Source organism: Tenebrio molitor, chromosome 6, assembly GCF_963966145.1.
Source record: "Tenebrio molitor chromosome 6, icTenMoli1.1, whole genome shotgun sequence".
In the NCBI taxonomy this organism is placed as follows: domain Eukaryota; kingdom Metazoa; phylum Arthropoda; class Insecta; order Coleoptera; family Tenebrionidae; genus Tenebrio; species Tenebrio molitor.
The window spans coordinates 3,127,931-3,152,674 of NC_091051.1; the positions used below are offsets into that span (position 1 = coordinate 3,127,931).

The following is a 24,744-nucleotide window of genomic DNA, read 5'->3' on the forward strand; positions in this document are numbered from 1 at the left end:
ATTTTTAAAAATAAAGCGATGATAACAACTTTATTTTATTTGACGTTTGAATTTGAAAATTAGGTAAGCCAACATAAAAGTGTGTTGCCAACGTATCAAAAAAAAAACAACACAACATTTATAGTCACTTGGTGTAAGATATTTACTTGAATTTGAGTGAAATATTCATAATCAGTAATCACAAAATAAATACGTTGGATTCCCCTCGTTCTCCTGGTGAATTTTCTCCAAACTAATTGATCCTGGGATGTGTAATCCGGCTTTAAAATTTCTTCTTTTAGTTTTTAGCTCCCAGAACATAAAGCCCAGTAAACTCTCTTCAGTTGGATATTATATTTATTGGAAGGTATTTTGGAATCCTTTATGTGTTACGTATTAAGTATAAACGAATTAATCAGCGTTAAAAATATTCGTGACACATTTGGATATTTTGTAGATGCAGCGACCTTGAGAAATAAACCGGTGGTGAATCATTGTGATTTTATTAATTCATTGCACGGTTTTTGCAAAAGTAAATGTGGGAAATAATACCTAAGTGAGGCTGAAACACGGTTCAAATTGTCTCGGAACGATAAAGGTAAACAAATCTTTTTTCGGAAAACTCGAACGCGATGACATAACCTCAAAATAACACACAAAAAAAGTCTCTACAAAATGTTTTGTCCACACTTTATCAGACAGTGTTTATTCATTGGAAAATCCGTAATTACAGTGTTGACAAAGGTTTTTCGACATTATAAACATTCTAACATTCACGCTTGCATAACTGGTTGTATACTTGTAAAAGTCCATTTTCTTCGATTCTCCTCTATACAAATCGGCGGCAAATTTAAATTCCCGTGTTTCAGGAGCATGGAGGTCAAGGATTTCGCCTCAAAATTTCACTCTTTGGCTGGAAAGTCGATCGGTGAGAAACGCAAAAGCTTGTTCCTTCTTCTCAATAACATTCCCTCCGATCACGACGCCATACTCGCGTCCGTCACAGCGACAAACTACCTCGAAACTCTGTTCAGACTTGAGCTGCTGTTGAAGCTCAAGCGCGTCCCGGAGCTGATCCAGGTGCTGAAAAGCGAAGAGGAGTACCTCCCCGCAAAACTATTAAAAAACAAATGGTTCTGTCAAAAACTGGCGTCCCTTCTGGACGAAGACAGTACCGATTTTGTCAACGGCGTCTTACCGTTTACCTCGTTGGTTATTCGGCAAAGAATCATTCGCAAACTGGCCCGGTACGGAACAAAACTGGACACGGTTTTCGACGAGGTTCGCGCCCGTTACGGCATCCACATTGCGAGAAACTTATTGGTCGCTTGTAGCGCACAAAAAATCGAGGACGTCCTCAAGGGTCAAGGAGTTGTTCTCCTGCAAAGTCACGTGGAGTTGTTGTATCGGAGGCATCCCCAGCTGTTCGAGTTTTACGTGGAGAAACACCAAAACGACATCGAGGAATCGGTGATGAATAAAATTGCGCGTCAAGATGTCGAGAGTTTTTTCAAAATGGTACAAACATTTCACTTGAGGGCTAATCTAGGCAAGAGGTTGACCAGGAGGTTGTTGACGAATTTCAAAGAGCGGATCATAGAAAATGCGGACAAGTTCAGTGTTTCTCTCAAAATCAAGACTGTGGTTGGAGCGTTGAGCGAAGAGGAGTTCAAGAGATTTTATTTCAAGTGTTTCCCCACATCTATCAGTACCTTGCAATTCGGAGGGTCTTCCCTTTTGTACAATTTTATTAACAAGTTGGACGCACGTCGGTACTACAGATTGTTGGCGGAGGGACTCGAGAAAATTTTGAACAAGAGTATTTACGATTTCCCGGATTTGGTGAGCGAGAGCATGATGGAAGCGATGGATGTTGACGAAAGAGAGAAGTGGATCGCTATTAAAAAGAAGAAAGGCGAGTCGGAGACGGATTTGATCAAGTTCATGAGAGTGAGCGATGCCGTTCCGTTAATCAAAAATAAAATAAACGTCACTTCGTCGGTCCACTCCAGAGAGAAACTTCTTATGCTCCTGGTGGAGACTTGCAAAATCAATTCGGACATGACCGCGTTCGCTGAAGCTCTAGAGTACGTCAGGTTCAGGCACAGAAATGATGATCAGTCGGTCCTCGCAGGGTTTCTCTTCCAAGTCGAGTTTCATATCCCTTTGGAAAAATTAGAAGAACGCCATTGGGACTCCATCAACGCCCTGTTGGACTTGCGGGAAAGCGCCGACTCTCACTTCACGGACTTCACGGTCAAATACGTCGAGTTTTTGTTCCGCAAAAATAAACTGAGCGAAGAGCAAGTTTTGAAATTCCTCAAGACAAAAAAGAAGATACGCCGAGACTGCAAAGTGGGCGACAAAGACTTGCAGAAGTTGTTGCTCCTGAAGTCGATCGAACTGGCCCCGAAACTGATGGAAAAACACGAAGAGCCGCATTTCTTCGACTTGACCGTCATCGGTTCCATCTTGGAGTGGAACAAAGAACACGCCGAGGACAAAATTTCGATTTTTGGCCACCCCAGGTTGGTGGCGTCGCTGCAGGAATCGATCAAACAAGCGATAGAGTGCGACACACATATTCCCCATCTGTACCGCCTGGTTCCCATTTTGAAAGAAATCATTTGTACCAAAGAGGAGTCGACTTTTCGGGATGAAATCATCAAAAAATATTTTCTCATGGGGTTTCGATTCTACGACGTGCAGATTGACGCTTGGTTGCTGAAACATCAGCCCGAACTGGTCGCACTCCATTTTGAAAAGTTCTTGGCCCACTTGATTCACAGTTACCACCCAAACATCGAGATCATCAATTGTTTGAAGAAACATTCGGACTTTTCATTTGGCGAAAGAACTGTCAATTATTGCGTCGAGAAAATCGGAAACAACGAGACCGAAGAGAAGTTGTTTGTCATCCTCGCTGTGTTGATGCCAGCTGAGACGTTTTTACGATTTGTGGCCCCGTTCTGTCCCGTTTCTGATAAAATAGAGGGCAGTGGCGAAGATAGTAGGGTGGCACAGCGAGCTCAATCGGTCGCCACTAGTTTCAAGTACGCCGGGAGCGCTGCAGTGCTGCCAGATTTGGTGAAATACTGTAAGGGGGACTTCTTGAGGTACTCTCTGGAGTCGCTCTACTACCTCTTCTACCATTCTCCTGAAAACAAGCTGAGCACGTTCGTGAACGAGTTGTCTTCCAAAGCGGTGTCAGTCAGGAAACACTCGATCTTCTTGACGTGCATCGTGGGCAGCGTCGACGACGTCGACAAACTCGTGGCGCGCTTCATCCAGAACGAGCGCAACGTCTCCGTCCAGAAACACCTGTTCACCGCGGCCTTGAAGTACTTCATCAAGAACCCGTCGGACCGGTTTTGGGAGTGCGTCAAGGCTTGCATGACCAACTTGGACAAGAACGACACCGAGAGCTTCTCCACGTTGGTGAACCTCCGCCAGATTCCCTCCGAGTACCAAGCCCGACACGTCATCTTCGTCTGGGAGATTTTGCAGAAAACCGAAGACACCGACAAGAACTTGCCCAGATTGCTCTCGTCGATTTCCGCCGAGGTGTTTCGAAACTTCCCGCTCGAGTTCCTTCTGGAAGTCATCACGGGAAGCTTCCTCGTGAGCGGGTCGAGCTGCGAGAGCGCCATTAACGATTTCGTGGTGTTGTCCTTGACGCGAACTCACTACACCGCGCAAATCATGGACGCGATTTTTGACGTTGTTCGCAAGTTCAAAGAGACAACTTACGACACGCTCGAACAAGAGAAGAACGCGAGGGAAGTGGTCCACTATTTTGTCAGCAATTTGGCGAACAAGTTGGGGTCTGAAGAGGAGAGTCTCGAAACGCTTCGCGAGTTTTCGCAAAGGTGGCATGGCATGTTTACGACGACTGAAACCTTCAAAGAACACTTGATCATAAGCTTCAACCAGCTCTTCTTAGAAGCGGGAAAAGATTTGACAAGATTTAGCGACACAATCGCCGAGTTTTTGGACAATTTGGTCTCGATCTACGGAGTTGTGATTGTCGATGTTTTTGCGTCAGAACTGAACTACTCGTTGAAGTCGCTTCTGCGTTGTTACGCTGAGCCTAATGAAGATTTCTTCGCATTTTGTTTGAATATCTTCAAGAAGTGGGACAATTTGGTTTTCTACTTGTTGTTGATAAAACTGCTGCCTACAAAAGAACCTTCTGAAGACGACCTCAGAAGGCTCTTTCACGAGCTTGTGCGAGGCTTGAGACAAGTTCCGCAAGAGTCTGTTCAAGTGTTGATGAACCTCTTTGTTATGAACATAGAGTAGACGCCAGAGCTTTACTCATTTGCAAAACTAACGGCCGTGAAGAAGTATTTTTACAGGATTAAAGTGTAGGTTAAAGAATTGTTACTTGTTTATACATAAATATATTTTTATGGTTGCGCAATAAAATCATATTGATACAATGATTGTTTATTTTGTAACAAGATATTTAACGTATTCGATAAAATATGTATAACAACATATTAAACCTAACAATGGAAATGTTTGAGTAAGTAATGGTTGTCCTCGGAATTATTACATAAAAGCAAAAATTAACCAAACCGGCACAAAGCATGACTAATTTTTGGCACTTTCATCAAGTAAAAAAAATGAAATTAGTCTTCAGATCCCTTTGGTCGTATCCAACGGATGAAACTTTAAAAAGCTACACGACTAGAACTTATGCAACTAAACGACGAATATGGCGATTAGATAAAATTAATTTGACGAGAAAACACCGATTTATTCGGCCATTTGTAGCAAGGAATTTATTGTGCCGTCTTTGTTGCCCCTGTTGGCCTCAAAGACGGTTTTGATCACCTCTTTGTCGATGTTCGGGAACATCTCTTCGATTTGCTTGAGCTCGGACTCGCTCAACACCGGCATGGGATTCTCGACAGGTGGCGCTGTGTACACCTTCAGCGGTTTGATGATGCTGCCGCCGCCCACGTTCGGCACCACCATGACGGGCGCGGGCGGTGGATATTTGTACGCCGGGAACACCAAATAGCTCAGAACGAGATTCACCATCCCCTCGACCCCCTCGCCTTGCTTGCCGTTCAAGGGGTACCAGTCCTCGTGGGTTTCCCCCGCCAGGACCTGCTGTGGGATCTGGAATTGGGTCCAGGCGATCAGCTCGTCCATGGTGAAGGAGCGCTCGTCGAAAATCTCCAGAGTTATGGTGTTGATGCCTTGGGGCAGCAAACTAGAATGAGAAAAATTAATCTGTTGCAAAAATGGCAATGGGGGGAAGTACCAGTGAACCACTTTGTTCCAGCGCGGGTTTTTCCCGCCGTTCGGGTCCGTGTGCGTCTCGTAGACGCAGTGGCCGACGCGGATTCGCGCGTAAGGGTCCATCCTGGTCATTCCGTAGTTCTTTGCAAGTTTGGCTTGAGCAACTGTGATACTCAGTCTTCCTACAGCGTTTGTGTATGATTGGCCGCCACTAAGCTGGTGGTGCAGCGCCATGGCTGTTTGACGATCCGCGGCTTCTTGCTGCTGTTGCACCGAGATGTTAATGCGCAAGAAGTCTTCAGGGAGAGGTCCCAACAACACCTAAATCGACGTTACCAAGCGGAATTTGTACAGTTGAGGGACTTACCCGACTTCGCCGCTCGCCCACTTTATCGTTTATCGCAGAGGCCATCGTTGTACTCTTAGTGTCTTGAGCTAACGCATTAATAATGTATCGGCGTTATTTAGAATGACAATAATATTTGGATCAGCTGTTTGTGATTCACGTCACAGCTGTGTCAGTCGCACGCGACAAACCCCAATCGACCAAAGTCCCTAGTAACAAAGGGAAAATATTTGTTTCTCTCTTTTCTGTGTACAATTTAGCCCTTCATTTAATTTTATTTTAATCAATGAATAACTTTACATAATTCTCCACTACAATATGTTTTTGTTACGCTCAAAAAAGTCGCAAAATTAAATAGACACACACCGGAAGGTGTGTACACCTGGATACCAAAAGTCCCTAAATGCTGACGTTTGTTTATATTGAGCAACATGGCGGGTGTTTGTGCTTCCTGAACAAAAATAAAAATAATTTGTTTGAAGGTTTAAAAAATGGTGGTGTGTCCCGCAGATCACGGCTTGCAAGCCGACATAATATTTGTGATTGAAGGAACCGCAGTAAACGGAGCTTACATAAACGACTTAAAAACAAACTACATAATTCCTTCACTGGAGTAAGTGATCAAATTGTAAAATTTCTTCCTCAACTTGCATGTTTTTGGTGCTTATTATGATGATTCATGAACGGATAGTTGAACGAGGTTTGAGGTACTGAGCAATCAGTGTAACCTTGCTTTGTTATGACAAGAATTACACGCTGATGTAACAATTTTGTTTGTTTTTGTTGCCCCCGCGAGTAGACTTTTTTCCTATGTTAGGCATTTTTCCAGATACTTCAGCCAGGGAAATATTGACGAAAACAATTATTTGTCAGAGGGTGTTAACTGTTACTATGGCATTGTGGTGTACCAAGCAGCTGATTGCTTGCCACACCCTAGCAGTGATACAATTGGCCCCTTTGTGAGCCCCAATAAACTGTTGAGCGCGATTGAAAGATTAGAGTGAGCGATTCGTATTAATTCCATTGAGACGCTTCTAAGGGGTTGATTTTAGACTGATTGGGGGTAAAGGAGAATCTCACGCTAATATCGCAGAAGGTTTGGCTACAACGCTTCAATGTTTCGAGGAATTGCAGCAGAAACGTGACAACAATGTCGGCGTACAAAGACATTGCATTTTAGTGTGTAACTCCCCCCCTTATTCTTTGCCAGTGTTTGAGACTCACGCGTACACTGGAAAAACGTCTGAACAACTGGCGACGATTCTGCAAGAGGTAATTTCGCGGTTGCAGCGTCCAAAAATAAATTGTTTCGTTTTTAGAAGAGTATTAATCTGTCGATAATCTCGCCGAGGAAGATTCCGTCGCTGTACAAACTGTTTGAGAAAGCTGGGGGCGACTTGAGCGCCTCGCAGACCAAGAACTACGCCAAAGACCCCCGCCACTTGGTCCTGCTCAGAGGTTTCAGCTTGAAAGAGCGCCCCCTGAGTCCTCCCGCCGGTACTGTCACCACTGGCCAAACCCAGATCCCCAACGCCACGATCCCCATCACTTCCCTGCCGAGCCCCCTCGCCAGCAACGACAGTCCCATCTCGGGGCCGTCCCAGACCAACGCCAACCTGATGGGCAGCAGCACCGCCAACGCGGGCGTACCCTCGGGGGTGGGTCCCACTCCGGTGTACCGACCTCCGAGCGCTCAAGGCATAACGCAGCTGCCTCAACCGTCACAGTCAATGGTTACGCCGGGCATGGTAGGTATGGTGAACGCGCGCGGTACCATGATGGGCAACAACGCGATGAATATACCGCAACTTCCGGCACCACCTGGCTACCATCAGACCAACAGGCCGAGGTGGCCGCCCATGCTGCCCCCCACGCAACCCAGATCCTACCTCCAGCAGAACCAGCAAGTCAACACCACCCAGAGTAGCGCGCTTATCGCTCAGCTGACGCAACCGCCACCGTCTCTTCCCGGGAGCGGCGTCAACCAGTTCGGGCAGAGTAATTTCGCACCCCTCAATTTAAGGGTTCGTTGATGAGGGTGGAGTTTCAGTGAATAGTAATTCGCCGATGACCAGTCAACAGCAGCAGCAACAGTTGAAGATCAACATGTTGAATCAGCAGAACCAGCAGACCAATGCGCAGACTTCCATGTCCCAGAATCCCAACAGTGGTATTCCCACCACTTCGATGACGCAGGTTTCGCAGCCGAATCAAGCGACGACGTCACCGGCTCAAGTAAAAATTGATCCAGATTTTTTAAAATTTTTATTCGAAATTTGTTGTCCAGAGTACTGCTCAACCGTCGCAGCAACTTGGACCAGGTAGGGAGCGCCACTCGATTTGGCAAGGTTTGCTCGAATGGATAGAAAAACCGAAGAATCCGAGCGATCAGCAGAAGATCACCAAACATGTCCCGTGTCAAGTCTCCGCCAATTCGAAAGACGGCGAACCGGAGCTGTAAGTGTCTGTTTAAAATGAGCCTACATAATTTTGACGTTTGTGTAGCTCATACGTCAAAATCTAGGAATTTTTTTTTTATTTGGTTGGTGGTTGATGTGAGTTGGCAACAATAGCGTCTGAAGTCTGTCATTTCTATCAGTGTTTGTTGTAATTAGTAATTCTAAATTAACTAAAGTATATTATGATGTAATTGTAATATTGTGCCGCCTCCAGGAAAGCCGACGGATGGCCGTCCAAGCTCATAATGCAGCTGATGCCGAAACAACTGATCGGCAACATAGGCGGCGCCTACTTGAAAAATTCCAAGTCGGTACTGTTCCACCCCCAGCCGTGCGAAGCCCTAGAGTCGCTGACGAAAGTGATGAGTTCCGGATTCGTAAGTAGTACGGATTGTCGTGCCCTCTGGTGACACAATCTCGTTTCAGGCCGGGTGTGTTCACTTCACGAGCATAGCTAATCCTGCTGCCTGCGATATTAAGGTGTTGATTTTACTGTACACTGCCGAGAAACGAGCATATTTGGGTTTCATTCCTAACGATCAAGGCGCATTCGTGGACAGGTTGCGGAAGGTCATCCAGCAACAAAAGTCGACGCAGATAATGCGTCAAACGCAAGGAGGGACCGGACAGCCGATCAACCCGCAAACTTCCGGGGCCCTCACCATGGGGGGCACTCCTCCACAGATGGGCGGAGCCAATCCCGTGACGTCTCAAACGACGCAACAGGGCTTGATGATGTCGCAGACTAACACTATGGCGATGGGCGGGGGGCAGATCACTCAGAATGTGGTCACATCCAGCGGACAACCCGGGATTTTGGGTCAGAACGTGCCGGGAGGGGCCATGAGACCCACGCTGAGGATGCAGCCGAACATGGGACCGCAGGCGTCGCAACCCGCCCCGAATCAAAACAACATGGCGCCGGGAATGATGGGGACACCCACGCAGAGAGCCCCCTTCGAGAACCAGTTGCAAGTAGAGAGGCAACAAAATCTGGAGAAGATCAATCAGCTGAAGCAGACACTGGAGGCGGCGCAGCAACAAGAACAGCAGTACAAGAGCCAGCTGGAGAGGATAAGTCACATGAAGACGTCGCAGTTGCAAGAAGCGCTGCAGATTTGCCAACAGAACGAGATGAAGTACAAGATTTTGGACGTGAGTAGGTGGCGTTGGGTAAGCGGCGTGGTAACGGTGGCGGTGTTGTAGCAACAGCAGAGGATGGCCAGTCAGGGTAATCAGCAAGCGGCGAACGCGCAACAGCAGCAGAGGATGATGAGGCCCGTGATGGGGGGCAATCCCGGGTTGAGACACTTGTTGCAACAGGTGAGTCGGTGCGGCGACGGTTAAGAGAGTGTAAAAGTTGTTTTAGCAACCGCAATACAGACAACAGTTGATGAACATGCAACAGATGACAGGTAACGGGCCGCGCCCGCAAATGAACCAACAAATGCCAAACTCGGGAAACAATCAACAGTCGTTCGACGAAGTTCCGTACGATTTTATGTAATAATTTTATTGTAACAAGTTATATTGGTGTTTATGTAGTGTCATGATTTTTATATGTATTTTAGACAATTATGCGAATTAAACTACACATCCAAGTTAACTAGTCACACTTAAGTATTTGTACGGCACTGCCCATTTCGGGTATTATCGCACACCCACACCTAAATCTTTTATTGACCGAACAGTTAACGCTTCCACTAAATGTGTCAAAAAATATACAACTTTATTTTTAAGTAAGCACGCTAACATCCTTTAAAAGCTCATTTATAGTTATTAACGGACGCGTATTATTGTTATTATTATTCGTAAAGTTACAACAAAAAATATATTGTATATAAAAACTTACAAGTGGAGTACAAGGCGAACCTCGTCAGAAGTGAAGTTGTTCGCATGCGCGCCTAACTGCCCCGTGTCCACCCAGATCCTTGAGACTGGGATTAAATAAACTTTAAAAAATGTACACCCGGGGCATTATTCCCTGCGCAGGTTGTCCAACCGAGCTTGCAGGTCTGCGTCGGCGTCCGACAGCCCCCCGTTACCACCCGCTGCGGCAGCCGCCGCCGCCGCCGGTTGTTTCTGACCTTGGGCTGGCAGCGTCCCTCCGGTTTGGGGCAATCCCGACAGTTGATCGTTCAGCTGCAAGCCCAATTCATCCAGGACTTGGTTGACGACGGCGTCACTGCAAATCGCGTTTCAAACGTGACTCAAAACTGTTCGCTACTCACCTCTCCTCTTCGTCGGCGTCGTCCTCCATCGCGTCATCGATCGCATCGTTCATCACCTCCTCTTTCATGTCCATGATTTCTGACTGTTTCTCAAATTCCTGCAGGATCCTCTGGATCTGTGGCAGGTTCAGCTGCCGGTTCATGCTCTGCATGGCTTTAGTCACCCCCTTCATGGCTTGCGCCATCGCGTTCTGCGACCTGAGCGTCTGGATTTTCAACGAGACGGCTTGGATGTTCGCCTTCATCAGCATGAATTTCTTCACGTAACGCCGAGTCCGCACCAGGTCGCGGGCCATTATTTTGACAGCGTCCTGAATAGCGACACTTACAAACTGCAAATGCGGAACAAAAGACTCACCATTTGACCTTCTTTTGCCAGTTTTTTGATGTCGTTGATCACTTTTTTCTCCTGCTGTTCCATCTTCATTTTTTCTCGGTCTAAATCACGCATCGCTTTGTTGAGGGCCCGCTGGTTCTTGCGGAGCAACTCTTCGGGGGTTAAACGCTTACCAAACAGCCACTCCATTTTGTCGGGGGTTGATTCACGCCGCGAGCAGGATTTCCGTTCCGGATTTAATCGCTGTTATTTACTAAATTCGACAATGACTCATTTGTGCTTTTTGACAAGAATGACAAATGTCATAACAAAGTAGACGCTGTTGGGAGGACGTAATCACGTGAAAAATCAGTTATTCAACGACAATGTAGGCTCTTGCAAATAAATCATTGAAAAGTTTTGAAAAAATTGTAGGTTTTTAAAATGAAAAACGTCGATGTTGTTAATTGGGTAGCATAAAAAAAGATGAAAGAGTGATTGCGTACTGCAATTACGCAAAGATAAGATCGTGGTCAAAGTCATAACTTTAGTTTCTAATTCGACCAACGTAGACTGAATGTGTAGAGTATTAATTTATCGAAAATATTTGAAAACTTTAATTTGTTTCTAAATTAAGAATTCGTGTAATATTTTGGAAATAACTTTTAATCAGAGCGAGTTTTTGACCTGTCAAGGAGCTGTCAGTCAGCTGACCGTCTTGTGACATTTGCACAAGCTTGATAGTCTTGTGAGTTGGGTTGGTGAGGTTTCAGAGGAAGCACGTAAGTGTTTTGCCAATTTATTAATTAAATTTGATCACATATGCATCGGTTAACACATTCGTAAAACGATCTAACATTTACACTACATTAATCGCACGAATTAACCGAACTATCGATCTGGGAAAAATCCACGACGACCCAGTTGTCCCTACTCATTCTGCATTGCCGTCCAGCGTTGTTCTTCTTTCTTCGCCATATTTTTCGAAACAATTCGACAATATTTCAAAAATTGGGCCCCCTTCATCCCCAGAATTGGCCAAAATTTGAAGGCGTATCCTCTACCGACGTAACCCCGTCCACCATCTCTGACTTGCGGGTCTCGATCGTACGCGTCATTCACGTGACACTCGTGCGCTCTATTCTCAGCGCTCCATATACATAGTGCACCCAACTAGTAATGTTTTCACGTGATTCCGATATCGCGACCATTAACCAAATTTTTCCATTTTTCCAGTTAAAAATCCTTCAAAATGACGAGTTTCCCAAAAATGGGCGACGAGGAGCGCGAATCCAAGTTTGGATACGTGCACGCCGTCTCCGGTCCCGGTGAGTTACCCCCATTTCGGGGTAGATTCCCCATTTGCTCATTTCCTCAATTTTAAGTCGTCACCGCTGAAAAAATGAGCGGCTCAGCTATGTACGAGCTGGTGCGCGTCGGCTACTCCGAGTTGGTCGGAGAAATTATTCGGCTGGAGGGCGAGATGGCCACCATCCAGGTGTACGAAGAGACTTCCGGCGTCACAGTCGGAGATCCGGTGCTGCGAACTGGCAAACCGCTGTCCGTCGAGTTGGGGCCAGGTATTATGGGCTCCATTTTCGACGGTATCCAGAGACCCTTGAAGGACATCAACGAAATGACGCAAAGTATTTACATCCCCAAGGGTGTGAACGTGCCGGCGCTTTCGCGGTCGGTCAAGTGGGATTTCGCCCCAATCAACATCAAGGTAAGGATTGATTCAACGGGTGGGACCAGTTTGTACAAGGGTGTTTTGCACAGTTGGGCAGCCATTTGACTGGAGGCGACATCTATGGTATAGTCCATGAGAACACTCTGGTCAAGCACAAGATGCTTTTGCCACCCAAAGCCAAAGGAACCGTCACGTACGTCGCCGATCCAGGAAATTACACAGTCGACGTAAGTAAAGGGTAGATCAAAGCTGTCAAATGTCAAAAGTGTCAAATGAGAGCAATGTGCCGCTGGCACTTTGAAAGGGTTAAAACATATAAATGTGACTGCAGTAACTCTAAAACCTACAAAAATTGGTTGGTTCCAGCTGCGGCGGTCAAATTTAGATCAGTACTGCCAACCATGTAAATCAGAAAATACTAGAAGTGTCAAAGATGACATTTCCGAGCTCCGGTGTTCTTGTTTACCATGTTTACGCGATTTTCGTAAATCATTTGAGATGTATCACTGCAGGAAGTCGTCTTGGAGACGGAATTCGACGGTGAAAGGACCAAATACACCATGTTGCAAGTGTGGCCCGTGCGTCAGCCCAGACCTGTCAGCGAAAAACTCCCCGCGAACCACCCCCTGTTGACCGGGCAACGCGTCCTTGACTCCCTCTTCCCGTAAGTCGCATCGAGAAGAGTCGAGGTACGATTTGTTGTTTGATTTTTCGTGGCAGATGCGTCCAAGGTGGTACCACGGCCATCCCCGGAGCCTTCGGTTGCGGCAAGACCGTCATCTCGCAGTCTCTCTCCAAATACTCCAACTCCGACGTGATCGTCTACGTCGGTTGCGGAGAGAGAGGCAACGAAATGTCTGAGGTGCTTCGGGACTTCCCCGAGTTGACGGTCGAGATCGAGGGCCAGACCGAGTCCATCATGAAACGTACAGCTCTGGTGGCGAACACCTCCAACATGCCTGTGGCGGCCCGAGAGGCCTCCATCTACACCGGCATCACCCTGTCCGAGTACTTCCGCGACATGGGTTACAACGTGTCGATGATGGCCGACTCCACGTCCCGTTGGGCCGAGGCCTTGAGAGAAATCTCTGGGCGTCTGGCGGAGATGCCGGCCGATTCGGGCTACCCAGCCTACTTGGGGGCCAGGTTGGCCTCGTTCTACGAGCGCGCCGGCAGGGTCAAGTGCCTGGGCAACCCCGACAGAGAGGGGTCGGTGTCCATCGTGGGCGCCGTCTCGCCCCCCGGTGGCGACTTCTCCGATCCCGTCACCTCCGCCACTCTGGGTATCGTGCAGGTGTTCTGGGGGTTGGACAAGAAGCTGGCCCAGCGCAAGCACTTCCCCTCCATCAACTGGCTGATCTCGTACTCGAAGTACACGCGCGCGCTGGACGACTTCTACGACAAGAACTTCCCAGAGTTCGTCGCGTTGCGTACCAAAGTCAAGGAGATCCTCCAAGAAGAAGAGGACTTGTCCGAGATCGTGCAGCTGGTCGGTAAAGCGTCGCTCGCCGAGACCGACAAGATCACGCTCGAGATCGCCAAGCTCCTGAAGGAGGACTTTTTGCAGCAGAACTCGTACTCCTCGTACGACAGGTTCTGTCCGTTCTACAAGACGGTAGGTATGCTGAAGAACATGATCGGGCTCTACGATATGGCGAGACACGCCGTCGAGAGCACGGCGCAATCCGAGAACAAGATCACGTGGACCGTCATCAGGGATTCCATGAGCAATATTTTGTATCAGTTGAGCAGTATGAAATTCAAAGATCCCGTCAAGGACGGAGAAGCCAAAATCAAAGCGGACTTCGACCAACTGTACGAAGACATTCAGCAAGCCTTCAGGAATTTGGAGGACTAAGTTAGGTGTAAAGTAGGGCCGTATTTAACCTCACTCTTCGTGGTACAAGTTGCCGTCTTTCGATATTAATGTACATTACTGTGTTTATAAATATGAAGGTAGTCCTATAGGGAGGCATAATGATCCTATAGATTAGAGGTGAGGGTAAATTGCTAAATTTCGTCCCTTCATTCCAAATGTACCAAGGGAGTTTTATTTTTCATTATTTCCATTAACGTGCGTTTATCAGCTTCTCCAGTATTATTCGGGAATTTCTTGTTTACCGTTTATTTTATTTTTCGTTAATTTTCGCATATTTACGTTTTTCAATGTTGTATATTTTATCATTTTAATCAAACGGCTAATTGTACAGTTATCTACATGTATATGATACCTACATAATAAGTGATTTAGCTATTTAGGCAATAGCACAATAAATTGTTTTATTGTAAACAGAATAAATGCATTGTTGTTTCATTCATCACTTTAATTACCACCCCCAAAACAAATTCCTGACGTAGAAAACATTGGTACCACCTGCGTTACTCCCGCCTGGTTCGGTACCGCATTTCAACCCCTCTTCCAAACGCCCTTTGACCTCATTCTGGGCGTTTTTTTCCAAGAACTCCACCAACCTGTCCTCTAGAGCCTCAATTCTCTTGCAAAAATTTTGTCGCTCCCTCTGCCACTCCTGTTCCTCTTGCCTGAACGATTTCTTTACCTCCTCAACTTCCCTCTTCAACATCGCATTTTCCCGTCGAATTTCCCCCGTTTCCATCATAATTTTCTCCATCATTTCCACAAGTTTCTCGAGTTTTTCACGGTCTGCGGGACCCGGAGCACCACTACTATTATCAGGACTGCTGTTGTCTTCTCGTGCACATATTAATTCATGTGCTTTTCTTCTATTTTTCCTCCCAGACATGGCCCCACAATCGTAGTTTATCCCATTAATTTGTATTTAAATCATCGTGTCACGCGCCACAATTTGAAGCAACATCCAAATGTCAACAATGAGTTTGAGGTTATGTTTGTTTACAAACGTGTTTAGAGAAGTTTTTCACAAAAAGGGGAGGCATAGATGGGATTAATAGAACGGAAACTACTCATTTTTAGGCGAAAAATTTATTGTGTGTAGAGTTGGGAAAAAATGTACAGTAAAAAAGTGTGTAGGTTATGTTTGGTCCAAACGCCAAGCTACTCGTCCCTGCTGGAGGATAAGACTGCGAAAATGTTGGAGGCTTTGACGTCGATCAAAGTAAATCGGAAAATTCGTCAAACAAAGTTTGTAATTCATGATTTTAGGCCAGCTCCAGTGATGGAGTGTCCACTGTGATTTGTCTGAAATGTCAGCTGAATCTGAAGCTAGCGTACAGAATACAGCAAAACATGATCAAGAGTAATGAGAGTTTGCTGGCGCAGCGTCCTATAAAGCAAGAAATCTACACAATAGAACTGGATGAAATTGTGATTAAAGAGGAGAGTAAGGAGGATTGCAGCAGAGAAGCAATAGAGTTGTGTAACAATTGTTGCATAATCTGTGGTGTAACCACCACTGCAATAAAAACCCACATGGAACAACACTTCAACTCTGAGCAAAACTGTGATTTGTGTAATAAGTCTTTTTCAAATATTCATTTGTACAAAAAACATTTGACCAACCACCCAGACCCAGCTCCCCATGAGTGCAGAAAATGCGGTTCAAGCTTCAGATACAAATCTTTGTATTACAAACACTTGGAGATGGTCCACCAAAGGTCGCTCATCGCGGAGTTGATCCCCAAACCCAAAACCTTCACTTGCGACATTTGTTCAAAAACTTTCAACACCAGGAGCACATGCGCGGCCCACAAGGCCAACCACAAGCGCAAACCGTGCCCCATCTGCCACAAAGAGCTCGCGGTGGGCAGCTTGCGGCAGCACATCGAGGACCACAACGACAGCCCCCAGATGTGCGAGTTTTGCGGCGCCACCCTCAAGAACAAGTCGTGTCTGCGGATGCACTTGCGCTACTCGCACAACAAATCGACGTTTCCGTGCGAGGAGTGCGGCAAAGTGTTCAAAAAGAAGGTGTCGCGGGATTTCCACCAGAAGAGCGCGCACGGTGCGTAAGCGGCCCATGTTAATAATTTATTTACAAAACAATAAGCAAAAAAAATACAATGTTGGCGAATAATTCGGTTGTTTTTTGCAGGCGAGCCGACGCATATGTGCGACACTTGCGGCAAGAAATTCTTCTCGACGAACCGTCTCAACATCCACATGAAGATGACGCACATGAAGTTGCGACCTCACGTTTGCGAGTTTTGCAACAAGGGGTTTTCGAGCAAGTTCGCGTTGAGGACGCACAGGAGGCAGCACACGAACGAGACGCCCTACAGATGCGAGGTTTGCGGGGAGGGGTTCAGACAGAATGTGTCCTTGAAGGGGCACAAAAAATCGAAACACAACATCGAGGAACCAAAGATTTGCGAGTGTAAGGAGTGCGGGAAGGGGTTTGCGTCGGAGTGGGCTCTCAAGACGCATCAACGACTTCATTAAATATTATCCAATTTACACCGTGTTTTTTTGACACCATGTACTAATGCGAAATGTGTGTAAACACCGCCAGGTGGCGCTCCACCAAATGATACGCTTACTTAATTTACATTATTTTATTCTCATTATTTACATCTTCAGCTTTTCAGTTTTATACTCTTAGAGACGTGGGCGTTAATTCCCGAAATTTCCCCGCGGTATCTCTTCATTTCAGTTCGAGGTTCGCGTACCTGAAACAGCAACATTACTACGCAAAAACCAAACATAAAACATTCACGTACAGCGCCTTTCCTGCGAATTTTCGCTTTTCTGAACTTGTTTCTGTGCTTCACTCTTGGATTTCTTTGTTCCTTCTTTCTGTGAGGCGTCAGGCCCTTATTTTTGGCCATTTTATAAGTAATAGCCCTCTTGCCAACCTCTGCAAATAAAACTCTTACCAACAGCTCAATCACAAAATCTCCAACTAACCAGTCTCGTTATTTTCCTGCTCTTCATTTTCTTCTTCTTCTTGCTCTTCATTGTCAGATATTGTCTTCTCCATAACTTCCTCATTGAACTTGACTTTTTTACTTGGAGCTTCACCTTCAACTGTCTCAGCTTTCTTCTTCTGTCCTTTCTTTCCTGTTTTCTCCATCAATTGACTCAAAACATTCAATGTTTTCTTCTGAATTTCTTCTTTTTCTTCTTCTATGAGGAGCAACTCAATTTGAGGCTTCATTATTTCTTCATAGACAGGTGCCAGTTGTGACAAGAGTTCTCTGTACTGGTACAACCTTTTTATAACAGGATGATTTTGCACATTCACCCTTGATGCTTTCAAGAGGAGGTACATGCAAATGTTGACACAATAACTGAAATTTTGATCATTTAACAATCTTCAAAATACTTAAATAAACAAAATTACTTCAAGATCAATTCCTGATGGACAGTCACAAATTCTATTGCTGAACAGTTTGGGATTTTTCCTTTCTTGTATTTTTGCAAAATTGGACTCAAAAAATCTTTCACTGTTGTCATTTTAGCTTGGAAATCCTCAACAAGACCAAAAAACTCAGGAGATTCCTTCTGCAAGATTTGAAGCTTCTCCCTTTTAGATAACTTGGAAATATCACTTTTGATGACTTCTTCTGGAATTTTTTCATCTTCTTCCATCTCCTGTATCATTTTCATAAATATTTATTTCACATTTATTCTACCACATTACCTTATTTGTTGATACATCTAAACAAAAATCATCATCATCTAGATGTTGAGCCAACTGTTGCTGCAAATTTCTTGCTTCTTCTTCTTCCAGTTCTGCCAAGTGGGCATCTTTGCCTTGGAAACCTCCATAATCAGGATCAACATAATCTGTTGAATAGAATTTCCTCTTATCCTTGCCCCAAGCCCTGACATCAGGCAATTCATCTTTATCTTCTTGTCCTTCTACATCACTCAAAGCTATATCACTTTGATCTTCATTATCATCATCAGTTCCTGAATCCACCCCGAACACTTCACCCTTCAAAAATACCAACATTCATGAATTATAACAACCTTTAACGCCACCTACTTCACTGTCTGAGTCTTTTGAATGTCTATTTCTAACTTTTTTAAGCAGAATCTTCTCATTTTCTGTATAATCTTCATCTGAATCACTAGGGTCATAATCGCTATTGTCGTCGTTAAACCTGACCACAAAAACAAATTACTTCATGAAAGACCAAAAAAACAACAAATACAGACTTTAAATGTGACGACATGATTACTTTTTCTTGCTAAATATTGGATTAATCTAAAAACACGTTACACAAGAAAATTTAAGGTTATGTATACATTTCGCATTTATTGATGAATGACGCGGCGGCAAATTTAATTTTTTTTCTTCTTTCCAGTGTGATCTGTAGCTGTCTTACTCTTAAGTTGATCAGTGTTGTTTTGAGTAAATATTTTTATCATAATACATTTTTTTAACACAGTTACATATTAGAGAATGTTTTCTTTAATATTCGACATGAATTAATTAATATCACTAACAACTAGTCATTAATAACGTGTTATAAAGTTGTATAAAAGCAATACAACATAAAGTAACACATTGTTAATGATTAATTATTGTTATTGATAATTAAAATTTTGAATTTAAAATTGGTAATAGGTAATAGGTTGCTTGGCTAAATGTTTTGTCTCACAACAAATAGATGGCTCTGTGGCTGGTTTTCCTTTTTATACATAGAGTGGGCTATATTAGTAATCATAGATATATTTAGTAATCCGTGTTGATCCGTGTATTTATAATCTATGGTTAGTTGGTGGACGCGCGTTGACAGATGGGTGATCAGTGAATGTAATTTTTCGTTTTTTTTAATAAACCGCTAGTGAACGGTTGGTTGTTTTCTGACTAATTTTAATGTTTCCGCCATAAAACCATGTGGCATGAAGCGAGAAGACAGGAACGGAAGATCCGCGGTATGTTGGTGGACTACCGTCGGAGAGCCGAGCGCCGGAGAGACTTCTACGAAAAAATCGTACGATTCTTTTTTCCCCCCAAAAAATTCGAGTTTCACTCGCGTCTTATCTTTCCAGAAAGCTGATCCGACCCAGTTTTTGCAAATTCACGGTCGACAATGCAAGATTCACCTAGATCCTTCCATAGCGGCGGCCGCGGACAGCGCATCCGCCATGTAAGTCGTGCAGTCTTAAGATAAGTAAAATCAGTCACAAATGAGTGTAGGATGCCGTGGCAAGGCCAGGCGGACAATCTGATCGACCGTTTTGACGTGAGAGCGCACCTCGACTACATCCCACAAGTCAAGAAAGAAGAAGAGGAAGAATTGACGTTCGAAGAGCGCCAAATCAACTACGAAAGATACAGGATCATCGCGCAAAACTCGTTTCTTGCAATCAATGAAGAGAAGTTTCTGAAACAATTGCATTTAGAAGAGCAGTTTGGGTACACCGAGTCCAAGTCAAAGAAGGAGCAGCGGACAGGGGGCGCCAGTATCGGTTTCAACTACGAAGACAACACTGGTAAATTTGAGTGTTTGGAAGGGAACTTGTGATGAAAAGATTTTTTTAGCGCCGACTTTGGGTCCAGACTTGCAAAACGAGGACGAGTCAGATGGAAACTCTGACAGCGACTTGGACGTAGATTTGTCGATAAACGTGTCAAAAATGGATTCGGTACAAGCGCACGAGATGAACCGGCACGGCAGAAACTTCGGCATGAGCTCGAACGATTTTTATTCATTTTTGACCAACGATCTGGAAGAGGCAGAGAGTTTTAGGCTTGCCAAAGAGGAGGAGCACGAGAAAGCGCTGTTTTCGGGGCGAAAATCGAGAAGGGAGCGCCGGTGAGACGATCCATCGACAAAAACGCGTCTCTATTTCGGTTTTTCAGGGCACACCGAGAGAAGCGATTAGCAAATAGAGTCATCAGTCCCCCAAGCTACGCCGCAAGAATTTCCCCCACTTATCCTTCATTTCGCAAAAGCAAATCGCTTTCCAAGTCGCCGTCGCCGGAAAACACCGGCAAGATCACCTACATCACGTCTTTTGGAGGTAGTTGTGTTAAAATGGAGGTCTAGGTTGCTCATGTCTTGTCGTAGATGAGGAGGAGAGTCCCTCGACGAGCAAACCCAATCACGTGGATAAGTCGAGACAAGGTCGCAACCGCAGGAGGAATTCTAGTTCAGAGCGGATGGTCTACATCAGCAAAAGGAGTTACAGCAGGGAGAGGGGCTACAAGAGGAGGAGGTCGAGAAGTAGGGACTCCCGGACGAAGCGGAGGAGTTGGTCCAGAGACAGGTAATCTGGAGATTGAGGTTATGGGGGTCTAGTTGAACAGCGAAATCGCGGCGAGAATTGACAGTAACTTGGATCTAGTAGGTTTGATTTGAAGCTGTCAACAGCAGCGCCACCTGGAGGCCGCGAAATCGTCCGCAACTGTCATCAGAATTCGACGGACAAATTTTGATCGGTTTTTCCGGACAGGTACAAGAAATCGCGCTCGCGGTCGAAAGGTCGAGGTCGCAGCTACAGACGCAAACGTTCGAGCAGTTCGTCCACGCTGTCATCATCGTCGAGTTCTTCGTCGTCGTCGAGGAATAAGTCACGCTCGTCATCACCGAAATTCCGCAAGAGGACACCGCCGTCCCCCACACCTAGTCCTCCCGGCAAGAGCAAGTCGAAGAGTCCGGCCCCCAAGAAAGAATCTCCCCCCAAAGTAATTCCGAGGTATTACGGACGGAAAAAGAGCGACCAGAGCTCGTCGGATTTGAGCGACTCCAGTGTGAAGGATGTCGAGATGAAAGTGGCCAATAGCCCGTCAGTAGTACCCCCATGTCGTTTGTTTGAGTCGCTCATTGTGGTGTTGCAGGGTCAACAGTGAAAAATGGTCTGGCTATGGTAATTCTGGCTCCGTGACCAAAGTCAGTAAGAATCACTTAATCATTGTTTTATCCTATAGCTATTTTTCCGTTCCCATTACTTTCCAATTTTTTTTGGTTCCTTGACAAAATTTTTGCGTGATGTGGAGATATTTTGTTGGGGTTTTTGTGGAGTTTTAATTAATCGTGTTGCGATGTTTCCAGAAAACCGGTCAGAATTTGAGCATTCAAGAGCGCCTTAAGAGGAAGCGGCAGGCCTTGTTGAATAAGCAATGTAACGATCCAATCGATTGTTTTTGCGTTTTGTGTTAATCGCATTTGTCCGTTTGCAGTTAAAGCGGATAAAATCGCGGAACAGTTGAAGACGGAGCGCGAGAAACAAGAGCAGCAACACAGAGAAGACGAGTTACGGGAGATGGCAATAAAACTGCGCAGGAGGTAGGGTCGGTCTCGAAAAAAGTCAAACGTGACGGTGTTGATTTCAGACAAAGAGAGAAGAGGCACGCGTACGACAGCAACAAGAGCTCGAGCAGTTCGGATTCGGATTCCAGCAAGAGCAAGAGCCCGCCCCCGACGGTCGAGAGCAAGCCGAAGAGTCCCAGTCCCCACGCGAGCCGGAGGGACGAGCACAGAGAGTCCAGGAGATTCGACAGGAGGGACAGCAGCAGGGAGAAGCGGGAGCACAGCCGAGAGAGGCGCTCCTCAAGGTCGCCGAGAAGGTGCACCGAAAAAAGGACAGTGTACAGGGAGAGGAGGGAGAGAAGGAGGGACGATTACGAACGGGATAGGGATTACAAAAGAGACAGCTACGATCGCGACAGAGAGAGAAGAGAAGAACGCACTAGCAGGTCTTTAGTGGACTACTGATTTGAATTATTATGATTCATTGTTTGTAATAAAGCCGTTCAGTAGCGCCGACACAGGAGAAACATTTTTTTTTGTTTCGATTTGGTAGGGCGAGCGGCGAAACTTGTGTTCCGCACTATTAGGGTTACGTGAGATAATAAAGGTTGAGGCAGTTTCTTTGGCTTTTATTTCGATAACTACCACCACCATTTTGTTGCACAAACAAAAGGCGCGGAGCTTGCAGCGCTTTTCTTGACGATTAAGACAACCGACGATTTATTTGTCTGAAATTGTAATCGGTCAAATTAAGCTGCGACCTGACGTTGAAAATTACAGCCACATCGAGTGTGTCGCGATTGTTGGACGTTCGTCGAGAAACCAAGCGACGAATCAAGTTCAGACGTGATTTATATAATCAGCGACGATAATTTCCATAAAAAAATTGCGATCGTAATGTTTATGTTAGTGTTAATGTTTTTTGCATTACCTAATCCAGACGATTGTACTTTTTTTTCAATTTTCTTGTGGCGACGAATGAATTTTAATTGTTTAAGAAGAGTCGGATCGGGCGTCTGTTTTATTCGAGGGCGGCGTACCTGACCACCAGTCGATAAACATAAAAGCGGCGATAAAACCTGCAGGAGCATTTTATTTTTCCCTTATTAAGTGAAACTCCTTTGAGCGAACGGATCGCTCGTTCACAGTCTAAGCATGTCGTGGTCGAGACCGGACTGTTTGCAAAAAGGGAAGACCGCAAGCCCTCGGGGACTCGTCCTGGCAAAATTACATTCTTCCAGAACTCCCCACCTGCCTCCGGCCTCGAATACGCCGCAGGACTCAGGATCAAACAGGACAACCATACCACAGGTATGCTACGTTTACAGTCGACTTTATTATTTGATATATTTCCCGGATATATCTCCGGATGCAAATAGAAATAGACCAACGTAACGTGCAACTGCCGCGCGGAATAATAAACGATACAGGACACGTAAATTCCCCACAACAAAAACACAAAAAGTGATCGATGCGATTGTTCCACACATAATCCACCTCTAATCACAATTATCTGCCGAATCTTGGACTTGGAGCGTCAGTGTGCGACGGAATCCAAGAGTGATGCTACGAATTTTCGTTTTCTTGGCGCTGGGGCTGCTGGTGATGGGTGATGACACCACAACCGTCACCACCACCACACGCCAGTACTTAAACATATATTGCGACAAATTTCCACAACCTTCGGACGTCGACGAGGGGAATTACGGCGACGGAATCTGCTACATCGACGGAAACTACAACGACACCGTCATCATGACGAAAATTCTACACAACGACGAAGGACAGATTTTCTCAGCGACGTTTACTATTTTCCGGAGACCACAGTGACTCGGGCCAACCTCTTCAACTTTGGTAGATACCACGGAGCCACCAACGCCATCGACATCTTCAACCAAGACGGCACCGGATCTGTCGAGATCTACGTCGACATTTTCTCCGGAAAGGCGATCAGAATGATGCTTGAAATCTTCGGATTCCACTTGGAACAATAAAGTAACTTGCAGCAAAACTTGTTTGTTTCATTTCTTACTTATTCTCTTAAGCGGACTTATTTCAAAATCAGAACTCCTCTTCTCTTCGGCCTTGCTCTTAAAAATTTCGGATTCCAGCACCTCCTCATTGGGGATTAAGCGAGTTTTGAGTGTCAAAACGGAAAGATAAGGTGTGTCAAATTGTCTTGGTGTGATTAATTAAGCACGTTAATAGTAGGTATATTAAAAGAGAAAGTTTCATAGGACCAGTCTTGAAGCACGAATTCAAGATTAAAAAACGAGTGGCGTAGCCACGAGTTTTTTTAAAGAATGAGTGCTTCAAGGTCTTATGAAACGAGTTTTTTATACAATTTTTTGTAATTTGCCGTTTTTAAACAAAAATGTTTACTTTCCTCGATTTAGGGATTTTTGTGGCGGTTGGTAACGTCTTAATTTTAAAAGTGAAAATTTGATCAAGTCTTCAAAGTCGCCTTTTGTTTTATCCAAATTCTGTCACAAAACACGAATATGGAAGATAATCCATAAAATACGGTCGCGAATTTGTTGCCTGTTAGGTAAATCCTGATAAATAAATTCTTTGCACATTTTGTAATTTAAACTGACACGCATGACGCATCAAGCTTTGCCAACCTAAAAATTTTCGTAAAATATTCCGTGAAATAATGGCTATAAGGACATCCCCGATGATAACGTCGCGTTCGTTAATATGTCTATTAGAGAATCAAAATGGAGGCAAATTACAAAAACATTTTTTAAATAGTAGCGAAAATTGGCACGCGATGCGGACACAGTTGGGATTCACTATTTATTAATAGTTACTTTTAAATTTTCGCTCGAACAGTGGCGTTAGTAAAAATTGCAAAGTTGGAATAGAATCATGAAAAGTTCGCTTCGTTTCTTTCTCGACGTTTGTTTATTTTCCTGTAAGTATTGAGTGTTGGAATCTGTTCGCGCAACTCTGCACACCTTCAAATCGTTGTTTGTCGAACAAAAAGACAAGTTTTGTACTAATGTCGTGCCTCTTTTGGGAGTCCATCAATCGCGTTTGGTGGACACGATAATCCCATCAGATGACACTAATCTGTCTCTCTTCAAATAATCTTTTTGCGCTTGGTACAAATCGGTCACTACGTCACGCTTGTTAATCTTCGTGCTGTTGGAGTTTTGCGTGAACGGTGCCCCCACAACCGAAGCTACAGAGTGGACAACTCTCACCACGACGCCACGCTCTATTGTGATTATTTCCCCGACCCTTCAGAACCAGATGAAGGAAGTTACGGCGACGCCACGTGCCACTACGACTTCGCTGGCGACGGCACCCCCAGCGAGCCC

The 24,744-nt window shown here is 45.1% G+C and overlaps 8 protein-coding genes and 1 long non-coding RNA gene across 11 annotated transcripts; 5 read left to right on the forward strand and 4 right to left on the reverse strand.

The window, feature by feature from the left end:
• Positions 1 to 117: 117 nt before the first annotated feature.
• LOC138133605 (uncharacterized) lies at positions 118 to 637 on the reverse strand. The gene is made up of 2 exons (XR_011160430.1): positions 532 to 637; positions 118 to 446 (listed from the first exon to the last, which is right to left on the reverse strand). It is a non-coding gene; the product is annotated as an uncharacterized lncRNA (long non-coding RNA).
• Positions 221 to 4,421, forward strand: LOC138133595 (uncharacterized). 2 transcript variants are annotated; one of them, XM_069051531.1, is made up of 3 exons: positions 221 to 346; positions 437 to 577; positions 849 to 4,421. In XM_069051531.1, exon 3 carries the CDS (start codon positions 853 to 855, stop codon positions 4,279 to 4,281), a length of 3,429 nt encoding a protein of 1,142 aa, XP_068907632.1. In that variant the 5' UTR covers positions 221 to 346; positions 437 to 577; positions 849 to 852; the 3' UTR covers positions 4,282 to 4,421. The 2 variants fall into 2 exon arrangements, with proteins under 2 accessions (XP_068907632.1, XP_068907631.1); XM_069051530.1 differs by having other exon boundaries at positions 239 to 379.
• On the reverse strand, positions 4,367 to 5,767 carry LOC138133603 (toll-interacting protein-like). The gene is made up of 3 exons (XM_069051544.1): positions 5,600 to 5,767; positions 5,255 to 5,553; positions 4,367 to 5,203 (listed from the first exon to the last, which is right to left on the reverse strand). The coding sequence occupies exons 1-3, from the start codon at positions 5,642 to 5,644 to the stop codon at positions 4,741 to 4,743; spliced, it is 807 nt and encodes a 268-aa protein (XP_068907645.1). The 5' UTR covers positions 5,645 to 5,767; the 3' UTR covers positions 4,367 to 4,740.
• A 210-nt stretch (positions 5,768 to 5,977) lies between these two features.
• Positions 5,978 to 9,643, forward strand: MED25 (Mediator complex subunit 25). 2 transcript variants are annotated; one of them, XM_069051534.1, is made up of 10 exons: positions 5,978 to 6,191; positions 6,408 to 6,578; positions 6,631 to 6,850; positions 6,898 to 7,576; positions 7,629 to 7,813; positions 7,866 to 8,035; positions 8,252 to 8,414; positions 8,464 to 9,192; positions 9,250 to 9,360; positions 9,407 to 9,643. In XM_069051534.1, the coding sequence occupies exons 1-10, from the start codon at positions 6,070 to 6,072 to the stop codon at positions 9,542 to 9,544; spliced, it is 2,688 nt and encodes an 895-aa protein (XP_068907635.1). In that variant the 5' UTR covers positions 5,978 to 6,069; the 3' UTR covers positions 9,545 to 9,643. The 2 variants fall into 2 exon arrangements, with proteins under 2 accessions (XP_068907635.1, XP_068907634.1); XM_069051533.1 differs by having other exon boundaries at positions 5,979 to 6,191; positions 9,244 to 9,360.
• A 102-nt stretch (positions 9,644 to 9,745) lies between these two features.
• On the reverse strand, positions 9,746 to 10,915 carry Vps2 (vacuolar protein sorting 2). The gene is made up of 3 exons (XM_069051545.1): positions 10,627 to 10,915; positions 10,269 to 10,579; positions 9,746 to 10,222 (listed from the first exon to the last, which is right to left on the reverse strand). Exons 1-3 carry the CDS (start codon positions 10,792 to 10,794, stop codon positions 10,015 to 10,017), a joined length of 687 nt encoding a protein of 228 aa, XP_068907646.1. The 5' UTR covers positions 10,795 to 10,915; the 3' UTR covers positions 9,746 to 10,014.
• Positions 10,916 to 11,213: 298 nt separating this feature from the next.
• Positions 11,214 to 14,588, forward strand: LOC138133598 (V-type proton ATPase catalytic subunit A). Its single transcript, XM_069051536.1, has 6 exons — positions 11,214 to 11,366; positions 11,821 to 11,912; positions 11,970 to 12,310; positions 12,364 to 12,501; positions 12,787 to 12,938; positions 12,995 to 14,588. Exons 2-6 carry the CDS (start codon positions 11,837 to 11,839, stop codon positions 14,130 to 14,132), a joined length of 1,845 nt encoding a protein of 614 aa, XP_068907637.1. The 5' UTR covers positions 11,214 to 11,366; positions 11,821 to 11,836; the 3' UTR covers positions 14,133 to 14,588.
• Positions 14,589 to 14,730: 142 nt separating this feature from the next.
• LOC138133602 (zinc finger protein 626-like) lies at positions 14,731 to 16,667 on the forward strand. The gene is made up of 3 exons (XM_069051543.1): positions 14,731 to 15,369; positions 15,417 to 16,215; positions 16,306 to 16,667. Exons 1-3 carry the CDS (start codon positions 15,262 to 15,264, stop codon positions 16,650 to 16,652), a joined length of 1,254 nt encoding a protein of 417 aa, XP_068907644.1. The 5' UTR covers positions 14,731 to 15,261; the 3' UTR covers positions 16,653 to 16,667.
• An 83-nt stretch (positions 16,668 to 16,750) lies between these two features.
• Positions 16,751 to 18,530, reverse strand: Sas10 (UTP3 small subunit processome component Sas10). The gene is made up of 7 exons (XM_069051540.1): positions 18,375 to 18,530; positions 18,202 to 18,319; positions 17,854 to 18,150; positions 17,554 to 17,804; positions 17,118 to 17,500; positions 16,931 to 17,067; positions 16,751 to 16,879 (listed from the first exon to the last, which is right to left on the reverse strand). The coding sequence occupies exons 1-7, from the start codon at positions 18,389 to 18,391 to the stop codon at positions 16,787 to 16,789; spliced, it is 1,296 nt and encodes a 431-aa protein (XP_068907641.1). The 5' UTR covers positions 18,392 to 18,530; the 3' UTR covers positions 16,751 to 16,786.
• Positions 18,531 to 18,919: 389 nt separating this feature from the next.
• LOC138133597 (CLK4-associating serine/arginine rich protein) lies at positions 18,920 to 22,037 on the forward strand. Its single transcript, XM_069051535.1, has 11 exons — positions 18,920 to 19,156; positions 19,215 to 19,312; positions 19,363 to 19,658; positions 19,708 to 19,981; positions 20,029 to 20,189; positions 20,237 to 20,435; positions 20,622 to 20,954; positions 21,007 to 21,058; positions 21,221 to 21,290; positions 21,349 to 21,454; positions 21,502 to 22,037. The coding sequence occupies exons 1-11, from the start codon at positions 19,058 to 19,060 to the stop codon at positions 21,881 to 21,883; spliced, it is 2,070 nt and encodes a 689-aa protein (XP_068907636.1). The 5' UTR covers positions 18,920 to 19,057; the 3' UTR covers positions 21,884 to 22,037.
• Positions 22,038 to 24,744: the final 2,707 nt, after the last annotated feature.

Bases quoted from the DNA above. Each gene is read 5' to 3' on its own strand.
- Vps2 (XM_069051545.1), bottom strand. From the start codon at position 10,794: ATGGAGTGGCTGTTTGGTAAGCGTTTAACCCCCGAAGAGTTGCTCCGC. The intron at 10,580-10,626 runs GTGAGTCTTTTG...GTCGCTATTCAG, and splicing joins TGGCAAAAGAAGGTCAAATG to GACGCTGTCAAAATAATGGC. The intron at 10,223-10,268 runs GTGAGTAGCGAA...CGCGATTTGCAG, and splicing joins GACGCCGACGAAGAGGAGAG to TGACGCCGTCGTCAACCAAG.
- LOC138133598 (XM_069051536.1), top strand. From the start codon at position 11,837: ATGACGAGTTTCCCAAAAATGGGCGACGAGGAGCGCGAATCCAAGTTT. The intron at 11,913-11,969 runs GTGAGTTACCCC...CTCAATTTTAAG, and splicing joins GCACGCCGTCTCCGGTCCCG to TCGTCACCGCTGAAAAAATG. The intron at 12,502-12,786 runs GTAAGTAAAGGG...GTATCACTGCAG, and splicing joins CAGGAAATTACACAGTCGAC to GAAGTCGTCTTGGAGACGGA.
- LOC138133597 (XM_069051535.1), top strand. From the start codon at position 19,058: ATGTGGCATGAAGCGAGAAGACAGGAACGGAAGATCCGCGGTATGTTG. The intron at 19,157-19,214 runs GTACGATTCTTT...TTATCTTTCCAG, and splicing joins GAGACTTCTACGAAAAAATC to AAAGCTGATCCGACCCAGTT. The intron at 19,313-19,362 runs GTAAGTCGTGCA...AAATGAGTGTAG, and splicing joins GCGGACAGCGCATCCGCCAT to GATGCCGTGGCAAGGCCAGG.
- MED25 (XM_069051533.1), top strand. From the start codon at position 6,070: ATGGTGGTGTGTCCCGCAGATCACGGCTTGCAAGCCGACATAATATTT. The intron at 7,577-7,628 runs GTAATTTCGCAC...GTGGAGTTTCAG, and splicing joins CGTCAACCAGTTCGGGCAGA to TGAATAGTAATTCGCCGATG. The intron at 9,361-9,406 runs GTGAGTCGGTGC...AAGTTGTTTTAG, and splicing joins TGAGACACTTGTTGCAACAG to CAACCGCAATACAGACAACA.
- LOC138133595 (XM_069051531.1), top strand. From the start codon at position 853: ATGGAGGTCAAGGATTTCGCCTCAAAATTTCACTCTTTGGCTGGAAAG.
- LOC138133603 (XM_069051544.1), bottom strand. From the start codon at position 5,644: ATGGCCTCTGCGATAAACGATAAAGTGGGCGAGCGGCGAAGTCGG. The intron at 5,554-5,599 runs GTAAGTCCCTCA...ACGTCGATTTAG, and splicing joins TGGGCGAGCGGCGAAGTCGG to GTGTTGTTGGGACCTCTCCC. The intron at 5,204-5,254 runs GTACTTCCCCCC...TTCTCATTCTAG, and splicing joins TGGAACAAAGTGGTTCACTG to TTTGCTGCCCCAAGGCATCA.
- LOC138133602 (XM_069051543.1), top strand. From the start codon at position 15,262: ATGTACAGTAAAAAAGTGTGTAGGTTATGTTTGGTCCAAACGCCAAGC. The intron at 15,370-15,416 runs GTAAATCGGAAA...TCATGATTTTAG, and splicing joins AGGCTTTGACGTCGATCAAA to GCCAGCTCCAGTGATGGAGT. The intron at 16,216-16,305 runs GTGCGTAAGCGG...TGTTTTTTGCAG, and splicing joins CCACCAGAAGAGCGCGCACG to GCGAGCCGACGCATATGTGC.
- Sas10 (XM_069051540.1), bottom strand. The intron at 18,151-18,201 runs GTAGGTGGCGTT...GTATTTTTGAAG, and splicing joins CAAAAGACTCAGACAGTGAA to GGTGAAGTGTTCGGGGTGGA. The intron at 16,880-16,930 runs GTACGTGAATGT...TTGCTGTTTCAG, and splicing joins AAATTCGCAGGAAAGGCGCT to GTACGCGAACCTCGAACTGA.